The 14,455-nt window shown below is 38.0% G+C and overlaps 1 protein-coding gene across 1 annotated transcript; it reads right to left on the minus strand.

The window, feature by feature from the left end:
• Nucleotides 1–365: 365 nt before the first annotated feature.
• On the minus strand, nt 366–8,331 carry LOC118798931 (transmembrane protein 176B-like). Its single transcript, XM_036558559.1, has 7 exons — nt 8,291–8,331; nt 5,906–6,080; nt 4,869–4,976; nt 3,889–3,945; nt 3,006–3,233; nt 2,591–2,713; nt 366–894 (listed from the first exon to the last, which is right to left on the minus strand). The coding sequence occupies exons 2-7, from the start codon at nt 6,077–6,079 to the stop codon at nt 835–837; spliced, it is 750 nt and encodes a 249-aa protein (XP_036414452.1). The 5' UTR covers nt 6,080; nt 8,291–8,331; the 3' UTR covers nt 366–834.
• Between the last annotated feature and the right edge of the window lie 6,124 nt (nt 8,332–14,455).

Below are 14,455 nucleotides of genomic sequence, written 5' to 3' on the forward strand. Positions count from 1 at the left end.
AAACCAAACATTTTGCTGCTATTTAAGCCAGCATCAGCGTCACTATGGACAGTAACTTAGCAGCCAGTCAACAGGGGCCCCCCTCGTAAAAAACCAGTGTGTATTTCATACACTGAAGGTAATAGTTATTTACCTAGTTACAGCTAAGCTGCTATTGGACATTAAGTATTTAGGGGATGGATTTAGTGTACTTTGTTTACCGTCCACCACTGCAAAATATCAGAATGTTCCAATAAGAATATTCAGAAAAACCAATTTACAATTCCACTTTAGCCCAAATAATCTAGCAAGACATGTTTGGTGCTTGAAATTTTCTTTTTTAACTTTGCAGAAGCTTTGAACAGAAGCAGCAGGCAGCACAGATGAACATGCATTTCTTCTTTATTTAAGTTCATGAAATCATGGTTACATATATGTAGCACATGTGAAAGATCAAAATGTGTGAACCAGACTACATTCTCAGCAAAAATCGTTCTATACAGTACCAAAAAGGTTCTATGACGGCAGAACGCTTATGGTGCTATATATGACCATTTTAAAAGGTTCTTCACAGAACCATTTACTGCATGTTTTCCATCATAGCGAAGAACCATTTAACGATGCAAAGATCCATTTATGCATGAAATGGTTCTTTGAGTTGTCATAGTTCTTTATAACACTGTTGTTTTTAATAAAGAACCCTTAAAGAACAGATTTTTAAGAGAGTACCGTAATGAAGATCACAGTAATAATAATGTCTCTCATTAGAATATAGAACATTACAGAACACAAAGACTACAGGAAAGTGCTGTATAGAAATTCTGGAATTACGTGAATTATGGGGATTGAAAGTGTTTAACATGCAGGGCTGGTCAGGCCTTCCTCCATGAGCAGCTTGTAAAATTCAGGATCCTCCTGTGAAAAACCAAACCAAAAACAAATCACATTAAAGCAAGCCTACATCCAAGAACAGCCACTTCTTCACTCACGATTTCAGTATTTCAGCTATTGAGCTTAATCAAAGTAAAGGTTTGGCCAAAACTTATATTTACATATTTTTCCTCTGAGCACGGACAAAATCCAGGTTTTTAGATGGTTGCTATTACTGTTTTCAGCTGTGCAATGCCACATTAGGAAGTCTATAGGCTACGTTCACATTACAAGCCTCATTGTTCAAATCCGATTTTTAGTTCAAATCTGATCTCTCTGACAGGATGGTTCACACTCGTTTAGGTAAGTGATTCAAATCTGTCATTAATGTGAACGAACCGGCGTCCTGAAATGACCCACATGAACATCCTACTCAGTAACGTCACGTGATTGAATCATATGCATCATCATCAAACAAACTAACGAGCAGAACGAGCTCCGCTGAGAAGATAATTAACTCTGATCAGCTCTCAGCTTTTTGGAAGCGAGACGAAGGTGAAAACGGTGATATGTGTTGCTTTTCCAGCGTTGACAGGCTTCTGTTCGGCGCTGTTGCCATGGTAACGCTGAATGATTCAAGTTTTACAAAAGCACACAAATTCCAATCTGAGCGTCACATTAAGGTCGCACATCCACAAATCAGATACGTATCCGATCTAGGACCGCATATGAAAGTGGCTCAGGTCGGATTTGAAAAGATCAGATTTGTGTGTTCACACAGCCCTGAAAACATCAGATCTGAGTAACATTAGGGCAAAAAATCGGATTTGTGCCACTTCAACCTGGTAGTGTGAACGTAGCCTAAGGCTTTGTTCGCACAGCAGGTATAAGTGGCCCAAATCCGTTCTTCATATGTGACACAGATGTGTTCTCTGTGTGTCAGTGTGAACCAAAAAAAACTGATTGAATCTGGCATTTTCAATTCCGATTTGAAACACTTTCATATGTGTTACTGAAAACCGACCCGTATCTGGTAGCGGCAATGTGACTAAGTCTTAACAGTCATATCGGAATTCATGCGACTTTTACGTCAATCCAACTCGACATTCGTCATAATTCTGCCCTGCTGAGACCTCATAAACATTTAGGCTGATGTTTCTGTACCAAAAAATTAGAAGACACATATCGCAACTGCTCCGTGTTTGAAGAGAAGAGAAATGAGGCCATAGGAGCCCAAGGTCGCAGCATCAAAAAAATTGTAAGAAATTTAAAGAGAACACGAACCAAAGAAGTGGCTGTGGCCGAATAACGTGCACTTTTTACAGCAAGCTCAAACACATTCTGGGTGAAGAACCCAGCTGTCAACCTTTGGAATTTCAGATCTACCACCCTGTGGAGTTTAGCTCCTACTCTAATCTAGCACACCTGATCCAGGTAATGAAGGCCTTCAGAAGCACCTGAATGTTAGAGCCAGGTGTGTTGGCTCTGAACTCCCCAGGGTGGTGGATCTCCAGGACCAGGATTGAGCACCTCTGCTGCAGCATCTCTTTTGCTCTGAAGGGCTCAGTCACAGCAGGCAACTGCTTGCAAAAGTGTGTACTGCTTGCAAAAGTGTGTACACATGGACATGGACATGCAGCTCAAATGCAAAACTAAGGAAACTTCAGATACCTAACATCTCAAGGCTGGTCAACTACATTAAGGGGGATTTTCCAGACCATCCAATTAAGGACATTCATACCATTTCATCTCCTTTCTTCTTCTTGAACAGAGCCTTCAGACTCAGAACACACGAGCTGATAGTGAGACAAATTTGAAGGCTGGCAAACACAATCGTCATGATTTCCACTCCTCCCTGCACAAACTAGGAGGAGAAGAATGAATTCTTTAAGCAATGCAATTTTAACCTTTAGAAGCTGTGAGTCATTGTTGTCAGTTTGCTGTGAAAACACAGCATTGCAATAACATACTTACATGATTAATTAGATTTGATTTTATGTTTGATTTACATTCTAATATTCCAGAAGATTGGAATTTAGAGAGATCTATATTTTAGTGATTTTAAAAATTAGCCAGTGTACTTAAAACTATTGTTACATATTAAAAAAAAAAAACTTATAAAGTGTGTTTTTGTACTGCAGTAATAAACAAAATACCTTCAGCATGTCCTGGTAACGCTCACATTCCTCCAGCAGCTCATTAATTTGAGCTTTCTTCAGAGGAGATACTGTTGTTATCTTCTCATGATGAAAACTATAATATAAGTAATCAACTGGATTACAGTTGTTATCAAAATACATCAGTCTCAACGCCACTGAACAGAACACAATGGCAGTTACAGCCAGTCCAACACTGACTAGATTCACCAGGACCATAAAGCTCACCTGTAAAAGAGAAAGATCAACACACTGTAAAAACTTCAAACAGGATGGAGGCTCATTTCAAGTGTTTGTGACATTTAGTGTAATGAAACATTTAGCTTTTTTAAACTGTTATTTTGGTTCATTGTAATAAAAATAAATTTGAATCTTTGGGCTGCATAACCCAGGCGGTGGCGGTGGTGCTAATTCAGGCCCATGTATTTTTTATTTATTTATTTTTTATAAGTCAAAACAGCCATCGAGCACAAGTTACTAATTTTTCAACATCATTAAAACAGAAAACAAGCAAAAGCAACTAAATATACTAGAAGTTGTCAGGAGTCACATTCATTCATTACTCCAGGTTTTGGAAACTCCTGTTTTTTTCCATTTATTTATTATTAATAATAATTATTCCATATATTATTCCACATACCTTTACAATCCTTATTTTTTAAGCATTAAATAACTTTTCACAGATGCATTTATATTTTTATTATTATTAGTTTTTCTGTAATAATATTTATTGCATATCATATCATTACCGTACATATTACAAAAAAAATGATCTTGGACAAATGATTAGCATTATAGAATACAGTATAACCAATTTATAAACTTTGGTTTTAATAATGAAGTATTTAAAACTCATCTTTTAAATCTAAAAAGTGAAACTCACCAGGCATGGACTGGGAAACTTGTCAGCAAGGATGCATGTGATGCCAGCTGCAATTAACTTATGAAATGAAGAAAAATAGAAAAAGATCATTTGTCAGTTATATAGAGAAAATGACACAGAACACAAAACTGAAGTGATGATTTTTTTTTATTATACACGACCAGTCACCTCATTAACACTACCTCCTTATAACTACACTCAATGTCCATTTTATCACCTCTACTTACAATATAGGAGCACTTTGTAGTTCTACAGTTACAGACTGTAGTCCATCTGTTTCTCTGCATACTTTGTTAGCCCCCTTTTACCCTGTTCTTCAGTGGTCAGGACCCCCATGGACCCTCACAGAGCAAGTATTATTTGCATGGTGGATCATTCTCAGCACTGCAGTGACACTGACATGGTGTATGTTGACTTTACATCTACAAGGTGGACCAACAAGGTAGGAGTGTCTAATAGAGTGGACAGTGACTGGACACAGTGTTTAAAAACTCCAGCAGCACTGCTGTGTCTGATCCACTCATACCAGCACAACACAAACTAACACACCACCACCACATCAGTGTTACTGCAGTGCTGAGAATGATCCACCACCCAAACAGTACCTGCTCTGTGAGGGTCCTGTGGGGGTCCTGAACATTGAAGAACAGGGTAAAAGGGGGCTAACAAAGTATGCAGAGAAACAGATGGACTACAGTCTGTAATTATAATATTACAAAATGCACCTATATAGTAAGTGGAGCTGATAAAATGGATAATGAGTGTAGAAACAAGGAGGTAGTTTAAATGAAGTGGCCGGTCAGTGTATACTTATACTTGTATACATAATTGATTTAATTAATTTACATACTTTTATTCACAGTTACATTTGTTGACAATAAGAAGTCCAAAAGGCCAAAAGGTTACATTTAAAATGATGAATTAAACTGGGGTTTAAGTGTTAATGAAATTATGTAAATCAAGTTAAATCAAATTCTTACCACTCCACCAAACAAAAAGATGCTGACCCAAGCATAAGTGAAGATGGGACCATCTATGAAGATACACCAAACGACCACACTGAGTATTCCAAACAGAATCTGTAGAGTCTGTGGGAAGAGATGCGTAGATTTTTACATAGTCTAGATTAGGGGTCACCGATGTTCTCGGCTACAGGTTTTCTTTCTAATCAAGCAGGAACACATCTGACCTGAACAGATCATGCTCCCAAACTGACCCATATGTGCAAATGAACAATGCTTCACATGGCCACTCATCCAGAGGTAAACAATAACAACAGCCAACAGTAACAGCCGCGCCTGGAGGTCTCAGTTTCATCTTCGCCAGCATCACGGGAGCTTATAAGAAGTCTGACAGCTGGGCTCATCACCCTGAATACATTCAAGCTGTAAAAAGGACACGTTATTTAGCCACATTATTTATTTGAATTGCGTCCTTGGTTTCTTTAAACTTTGCTGTCAGACACTGCAGCCTCGTTCTCCTATGGCCGTGTTCAGAATGTCGAGTTGGATTGACGTAAAAGTCGTCTGAATTCCGATCTGGCTGATCAGGTCGAGGTATTCATATTGAATACGTATCAGATTTCAGTACCACATATGAAAGTGTCCCAAACTGGAACTGAAAATGTCAGATTCAAAGAGTTTTTGCGGTTCACACTGGCACTCAGATAACACATATAAGAAAAAGACTGGATTTGGTCCACTTTTACCTGCTGTGCGAACAAAGACCTAATTAGCCTTGCATTCAGTATTGTTATCCATTCCCTTAATTATTATTCATCATTTTCATGTTCCTGTAATTCTGAAAAGTACTTTTTCTATTCAATTTTACAATCTTTTCAAATGAGTTCTAGTTTCTTTTTATGTTTGACAGTAAATCACATCACTGAAGTTTTGAAAGTGTGTTTTTCATTCATTTATAAAGTCTTATCTCAGTCTTGCTGTGGTAAATTACCAAACAAAGGCAACAAAGAAGAAACCCCGCGATTTCCATGTACAGGGTGAATGAGGAATCTTACCCCCAGAACTTTGTTAATGCTGCCCAGCTGCTGCTTCATGCTCTGAGACACAGAGCAGACCGGACTGCAGCACAAGGTGCTCAGAAGCTGGCAAATCAGCGGCCACTTGCTTTTGGGGTTGGAGGTGACAGTGAACACGGTCACCCCCTCGGCTCTGGAGATCGTCAGCGACATCCTAAGGAGCAACAAACACGAACAATACTGCACACTGTTCAAAAAAATTGTTCACTTCACAGTGGTGGCGACAGGAACCATTTTATTTACTCTCCAAAACAAAGACCTGTCACAGTTATTACGTAATCGCCTCATTGTAATTATTTGAGCTGCAATTATTTTCCGCAGTTGTGAGCTGAACAATGTTAACATCACAACAAACAGAATGTGAATGGGTGCATTTTCATAAGCTGGTTTGAAGATAATAGATACAGTATATAATAAATACAGTAAATAAAAGAAAGCAGGACACACATTTATCAAGACATTCCTTTAGAGGGCGGTGGTGAGTAATGTTTGTTTATATGATGTTTTATTAATAACATCTTTAGAGGGCAGTAGAATAATGTTTGTTTATATGATGTTTGTTAACAGTAAAAAAAAGTCAATTTCAAACTACACCCTCAGAAAAAAAGGTACTAAACTGTCTCTGGGGCAGTACCCCTCTTGTCACTGGGGTGGTCCCCTCAAGGATACATCTCAGTACCTTCACTCAGGGAACATAACTGTCCATTGAATAATCCATTGAAATGATATTTTCTATTGACTCCACACACCCCGTCTCGTCTCCAGGCTTTTCATTTTATTGTTCTGTTTTAAAACATTAGATTATGAACAGGTACAAATATACATACATACATACATCATCTAAACCGCTTATCCTTCTGGGTCGCGGTAGGTACAAATATATACTTTTCAATTTATTTAAGGTGCACATTTGGACATTAACACCACTGTTGTACATTTGAGGTACACTAACATTGTTTGTACCTTGATGAACAAAAATTTACCTGCACAGAACCTTTATTTCTAACGGTGTATGATAAAACAAAGTCTTAGACCTCAGACAGCGTATCTGTATCTTTTTAACTGTTATTTAATTATATAACTTAAGTTACATGTTTATAAACAGATCAAAAATGTAAGCACATACAAATATTTTCGTTAATACTTTTCCATGTATACCAACCTCACAATTATTGGCACTCCTGAAACTGGCATTTAGTGCACCTTCTTGCTCAGTTTGGATAGTAAATAAAAAGTCTATATTTGTTGCTGATGATGCAACCCCTGGTTCCCATCACCACCACTGTAAAGAAATCTGGTTCGGTGAGTCTCTCAACAATGCTGCGTTTCACGTCAACAGATTCTGAATCACAGTGTTTGCTACTCAGCGAAATTTTGAAAACCCGGTGGAATTCCCCTTTAAACGCGCCGGTCCCGCTAATACAGGTTACGACCACTGGGCGGCGCTGCAGCATAGATGTTTCTGAAAACACTCCGTACCAGTGAAGCTGACCTGAACACCAGCTCACGCTTTTGGGAAACTGGATCCTGATTATTTGGTGACTGGTTTTAAGAAATAAAGTTATGGGTTATGGCTTCTGTTATTTTAACTGAAACGTTAACCAGCTTGGAAAGAAATAATTCAACACCTCCGTAATAATTCAATAATCATTTTCCTGATTCATTCTTAATGTCCTTCTCCAGCCATTTGCTTTTCTTAATGAGCAATTTATTTCTAATTTTACATTCACTGCACTCTGTGACGAGAGACTGAAGTTTAGTGTTTATGCCTGTGCTCTGTTTTGTGAAGCAGCCATCGTGAAACTCGTGAAACTAAAGGCACATATTCAGAAATGGAGAGCACAGTTATTAATAGCCAAATAAAGTCAAAAATTACCACCAAATCATATTAATGCGTGGTTTGTTTCGTCCAGCTGCATCTCGTTAGCTAAACAAACGAGGCTGAAGTTGACCTCCTATTCGCCATTCATTCAACTTTTCCGTTCCACCTTAAACGGTGCCGCTGGTGCATCAGAGCCGCTTCATCAGTACAAGTTCTGAGAATGTAACGGCCGCGCTATTTAAGGTGGAACGGATAAAATAGAATAAGACGCCAATTTCAACTTGGTCTTAGCAGAAGGAGATTTCATTAGGTTTAAAACCGACAACAAAAGTCAGGCCATGTTAACTAAAACACCTCATTCTGGATAAAACATACTCATTCCTCATTCTCTGAGATTTAGGCTAAAGCCAACGGATCTGTGGCTGAAATGTTCAAAACGACATTAGCATTATAGCAATAGCGGCTTTGTGGTCTGCATTTTGTGGTCTCATGTTTTTATGCTCGTTTTTCTTAGATAAAAGCCGTGTAGCTCATCAGCTCACCTCCTTTCTTCAGTCAGTGTTGTTTTATTGCTCTTCAGCTCGGTTTCATGAGGATTTACAGTTCTCTGTAGGCTGGACTATTTTTCCGGTAGTGGGCGTTTCATTCCCGTCAGTGAGCCTCCGAGTTTGGGGTCATACAGGTACACACAGTTACGTTTTGAATTTATTTATTTTTTTAAATATAGTATTTCACACAATTTCGACGATTTCACGGTTTTATTTGTCTTTTGAACACATTTCTTTTACATTTACTCATAAACCTTAGAATCAAGGCACCTTTATCAGAGATTACTGAAAGAGTATTAGAGATTACTGAAACAGAAGTAGCAAGTAATGTAGATCAACATTCATCTTTACTGAAATCATGGTCAAAAACAAATACACAGCACATGTGATATACAAGATTAACACGTGTGTCAGCTGCATTCCTAGCAAAAATTGCTTTGTAAAGGTTCCATGAGAGCCGAACTGGAGATAAATAACCATTTTGAAGAAGTTCTTTAAAGAACCATATGCTGCAAGTTTACCCTTAGAAATTCTGGCATTATGCGAATTATGAGGGCCCAAAAGGTAATCCAACCTGCAGGGCCTGTGAGGGCTTCCTCCACGAGGGGCTTGTGAAGTTCAGGATCCTCCTGTAAAAAATCAAACCAAAAACAAATCACGATAAAACAAGCCTGCTTCCAAGAACAGACCAGCATCTTCCACACTCGTGGTCTCAGTGCTTCAGCTACTGGGCTCAATTAAAGGGACGATTTGCCCCAAAATATTTACACAATTTCCCCCCTGAGCATGGGCAAAATTGAGGCTCCAAGATGTTTGCTATTACTGTTTCTAGCTATGCAATGTCACTTAAGCAGGTATATTTAAGATTACTTAACAAAAGCACAGTTTAACCCCTTATATGGCCAGGGCTCGCCGGTGGGCCCGAAGTTTTATTACACACTTCTATAACCTAAGACAACTTCAGTTCTTAAATGCTGGATATACTAAGAAATTTTACTGCGATTCTATTAGGTGCTTAAAGTACCTTCTTGACCTCGTTCTCTTGTGCTTGTACTACCTTTAGTTGTTTTTAGAAAGGTAGTTTTACTTGATAATGGTGTTTAGGCTACTCTACATAGACTTTACTTTTATCCATTCTCCTAATTATTTCCTATTTTCAGGTTCCTATAATTCTGAAAGGTACCTATTCTTCTCAATTTTACAATCTCTTCATTTGAATTCCAATTTGTGGTCACCTCTTTTTATGTTTTGACAGTTCATCACGTCACCGAAGTTATGAACATCAACAAACATGATATCCATGTACAGGGTGAATGAGGAATCTTACCCCCAGACTGTTAATGCTGCCCATCTTCTGCTTTGAGCTCTGAGACACAAAGCAGACCGGACTGCAGCACAAGGTGCCCAGATGCTGGCCATTTCAGAGGCCTCTTGCTTTTGGTGTTGGGGCGACGGTAAACATGGCCATCCCCTCGGCTCTGGTGAACGTCAGCGACTTCCTGAAAAGCAACAAACACACAAACAATATGTCACCCTGTGAAAAAGAAGTGTCCAGCCTATTAAAGAGGAATTACACTGATTTTTAAAAATTCTGCAATATTCAAATGTTGATGCAAACAAAGTCAGAGTGGTTTAATGTGAAATGGTCCGTTGTAGAGAAACATATTGACTGAGATGTCTTTACAGTGGCGGTGATAAGAAACATTTTATTTACTATCCAGAATGACCAGTAAACCTACACATTAACTTGTCACAGTTATTACATAATTGACTGATCGCAATTATTTGAGCTGATTGTAATTATTTTCCACATTTGTTAGCAACACAATGTTCACATCACAAAAAACAGAATGTAAACTGGGTGCATTTTCATCAGTTGAACTGAGGCAAACACAAGTAAATAAAAAAAGCAAGCAAAATTGCCTTTATCGAGACATGCCAGAGATCATATAAAAACAATAAAACTTCTAACCTAGCGACTTCTAACTGAACGACTTGTGCTATAACACTTTTAGAGGATAATTTATGTTTGGTAACACCTTTATAGGTTTGCACCAATACGAATACTGTATCGGTATCGGCACCAACGTTGGCACTGGCACAGTATCGTTTATAGGGATACCAATACCTATGACTGATACCGAATGTATGTAATATATATACACAATACAGGCTAGTTAGGTTAAACAGAGTATTGATACTCTGTATCGGCCGATACTCAAGGATCAGGTATCGGGCATTGAAAGGGAAAAGGCGATATTGGTGCATCCCTACTGATTTACGCAAAATTTTTGAAAACTCGGTGGAATTCCCCTGTAACCTTCGACAGCACAAACACGCAGATCCCACTAATACAGATTACACTCACAGGGCGGCGCTGCAGCATCAGTTTCGGTCTGCTTGACGAGAAAAACTGTTCAAGCTGGATGTCCAGACAGCATCTCAGCACAAAGAAATGGTAGACAAACTACACGTGTCTGAAATGGTAGAGCGAGCATCACACTGAACGCTCTCTCTCCTAGTTAAAATGATTTGAACACTAAGAGGCTTTTGGGAAACTGGATCCTGATTATTTGGTGAAGTGATCTGATTTAAGAAGTAAATTATATAGGCTGCTATTATTTTTTTTAACTTATCAGCCTTTTGGAAAGAAATCATTCATTAACTCAATAATAATTCAATAATAATTTCTCGGGTGAATTCTTTATTGAAATTCCTTATGCAGGGATTTGCTTTGTTTAAAATGAGATATTTATGCTTCTATTTCTATTTATTTAACATTCACTGCACTTTGTAACTATAGAGACTGAAGTTTGGTTTTCATATCTCTCGTCTGTGTTCTGTGCTGTGATTCAGTTTCCATCGTGAAACTATGGTCAAATTCCAGAAACGGAGAGCACAGTTATTAATACAAGTCAATAATTATCACCAAATCATATTACTGTGTGGTTTATTTCGTCCATCTGCATCTCGTTAGCTAAACAAACGAGGCTGAAGTTACGAGACCTCCAGCTTCTTCTTCGACTTTTCCGTTCCACCTTAAATGGTGCATCTGTTTCATTAGAGCCAGTATTAGCATAGATATACATACATGGTTGTTAGATGTATCTGCTGCGCCATTTAAGGTGGAACGGAAAATTCGAACAAGAAGCTAATTTCAGCGGAAGGAGATTAAACGTTTAAAACCAGCAATAGAAGTAAACATATATAAAAATAAAAATACAATATATTCTAGATAAAACATACTTATTCTTTCCTCATTTTCGGAGTCTTCCTGCACTCTCTGCTCGCTCTGAGATTTAGGCTAACGCTAACGGTCTGTAGCTAAAATGTTCAAAACAACATTAGTTAGCATTATAGTTAGCGGCTTTGTGGTGTGTATTTTGTGGTCTCATATGTTTTTATGCTCTTGTTTTTAGCAAATAAAAGCTGTATGGTTCTTTAATTCACCTTCTTTCTTCGGTCAGTGTTGTTTTTATCCCTCTTCAACTCGGTTTCATGAGGATTTAGTTTTCTGTAGGCTGGACTATTTTACTGCTAGTGGACGTTTTATTCTTGTCAGTGTTGCACCTTTACTAAAAACGGCTCTTCAAGGGTTCTTTAGTAAAGTCTATTCAGAACCATGAGTTCTACATAGAAGCAGTTCATAAATGGTTCTTAGCATCGTAAAAGGGCTCTTCAGATTGATGGACAGTGTGCTGTAGATGGTTCTATACAGAACCTTTTTGAAAGGGCTCTATATAGCACCAAAAAGCTTATGCTCTTGTTACAATGTCAAGCTTGTAACAGTAGAAGAACCCTATTTTGGTGCTACATAGAACCATTTTCAAAAAGGTTCTAAATAGAACCACCTACTACACATTCTCCCTCAATCTGAAGAACCTATTCACAAGGCAAAGAACCCTTTAATCATGTGTTCTTGTTTTATACAGAACCATTTTCTTTGCTAAAGATTATATTTATAGGGCAGAATGTTAAATAAGTTATGTTGATTCAAATTTCAATGTTGATTTTTTTTAGTATTTTGTTAACTATTTGACAATAAACGTTGAAACTACAACTGGCATTATTTCAGCCACGTTTCATTGTTGAAAGTTGGTCATGTGCCAGCTGGGTTGATATTGAAACAATAGCAGCAAGAACCCTTTTTTGGTGCTAAAAAGAACCATTTTCGAAAGGGTTCTATACAGAACCGTATACAACACATTCTCCATCAATCTGGAGAACCGTTTCTCCATGCAAAGAACCATTGAAGCATGACATGCTTCTATTTAGGGACTCACTTCACTGAAGAACCTTTAAAGAACCATCTTTTATAAGCATGTACTTTGGGGTCATGGCTGATATGTAAATAGAAATAATTATTATGACTACATTGTAAACATATAAATATAAAACATCTGCCTTTAACATATTGGAAAAAGAAAATATAAAACAGTAATAAAAACGTTTTGCACAGACTACATTTTTTATTTATTTTTTCAGTATGTTAATAAATATTTGTTAGCAAATAAGCAGCAATTGTGCGGTGAAGTGTGTAGAAGAAGAAGTATGTGTGTTCTCTGTCACTTATTTTCACAAAACATAATTCGACCAGGGGTGCCCAAACTTTTGCTGAGGTCTTGTTGTTGTTGCTGAGAGCCACTTGTTGGGGGCGTTTGATAATTTGTGTTTGTCTTAGAAATACATTTCTATGCTAATTTCAATTCAAATTCATTTATGTAGTGCTTTGAAGGATTAGAGATTATTTCTGGTGTGCACATTTATCTCGTATAGAATATATTTCATGAGAATATGTTTCTGACACCTAGAAACATACAGTTCATCCTTTATTTCATGTCTCTATGAGGCCTGCGGCGTATTTGTGTGCTGTTTGTTCTCTTCATGGACATCATGGTGCTTTAGGGGCGACTGTTTTTAGGAGAAATAACAGAAGTGCTTGTTCATGTCCGTCTCCAAACTGTCTTCCCAGACGTGGAGGTGTGGCCTACGGTAACAGAACTGGAGCTGGACATTTTCATCAGTGTTGAAGTGGGTGAAAGGTGACTTTGTGGAGATTATGTGATAACCTTCGAGACCTCGATCCGTCACGCACATCCTAGTGACGGCTGCAGACGAGGGGCACTATCTAACTATTGACCAACTGTGTTTACTTTTGCTCATGTACCAGTCCAAGTCTCTTACAGTAGTTTTGATGTGTACAGACGAAATAGCGAGTGTATGTGTAGTCAGTCTAATTTACATGTCATTTGCCTCAGGGTATAACTGCTTTGCCCAGGTCTGTGCTCCCCCTCCCCCCCTCCCTTCCCGCTCATCTCTCTCTCTCTCTCTCTCTCTCTCTCTCTCTCTCTCTCTCTCTCTCTCTCTCTCTCTCTCTGGCCAGGGCCCACCGGCAGGCCCAAAATTTCATTACACACTTCTATAACCTAAAAATAGCTCAGCTAGTTTGCACTGAAGTCCCTGTAGTTACTGAATAATAAGGCTTAGAATGTAAAAAGCCTGAGATTTTAAAAGGTTAAGCCTTTGCATGTGAGGTTGTATGTTAATGAGACCGTGTTGACCTGTTGAGATCTCCATTTTTATCTAGTTTCTTGATTATCGCTGTTGTTGCAACAAAACCTCGTATCTCCAAAAAGGTAACTTTACAGGACGAGGAAAATGTTTTAATTTTGAATGGAAGTAAATGGAGACATTTTTTCAAGTAATTTTGGACCATTTCTGTTGGTCTATTCACCATGAAAATTTTGACACAACATGAAGAGAAACTGCTTTTTTTAAATTGTGTCAAGAAATGAAAACGACAAAAATGGAAATTTGCATGTTCCTGTATTTGTGTAAAAGGCACATTTTCTGTTACATTTTATGAGCTTCCTATTTGAATTCAAAATCGTGATCATCTCTCTTCTTGCCTTTTGGGCTGTGTAACATCACAGAAATTATGAATAGAGAACAGTTTTAAAAGTTTTAACCATAGCTTTCACAACAGGCATCAACACAAACTTTAAAGAAATAAGGGTCCTGAAGAAACTGTTAGAACCAAGATTTTTCGTTCATCAAGGTACAAACAATGTAAACTACCCTCAAGGGTACAACAGTGGTTTTAGGGTCCAATTGTGTACCTTAATTATGTTTTTCCAGGTAAAAAGTACATATTTGTAT

Source organism: Colossoma macropomum, unplaced genomic scaffold, assembly GCF_904425465.1.
Source record: "Colossoma macropomum unplaced genomic scaffold, Colossoma_macropomum, whole genome shotgun sequence".
NCBI lineage: Eukaryota > Metazoa > Chordata > Actinopteri > Characiformes > Serrasalmidae > Colossoma > Colossoma macropomum.

What these genes read in the sequence shown, in the direction of transcription:
- LOC118798931 (XM_036558559.1), bottom strand. Translation starts at nt 6,079, where the DNA reads ATGTCGCTGACGATCTCCAGAGCCGAGGGGGTGACCGTGTTCACTGTC. An exon ending in TCTTTTTGTTTGGTGGAGTG is followed by an intron (nt 3,946 to 4,868) that starts GTAAGAATTTGA and finishes TCATTTCATAAG; the next exon opens with TTAATTGCAGCTGGCATCAC. An exon ending in GTTACCAGGACATGCTGAAG is followed by an intron (nt 2,714 to 3,005) that starts GTATTTTGTTTA and finishes TTCTCCTCCTAG; the next exon opens with TTTGTGCAGGGAGGAGTGGA.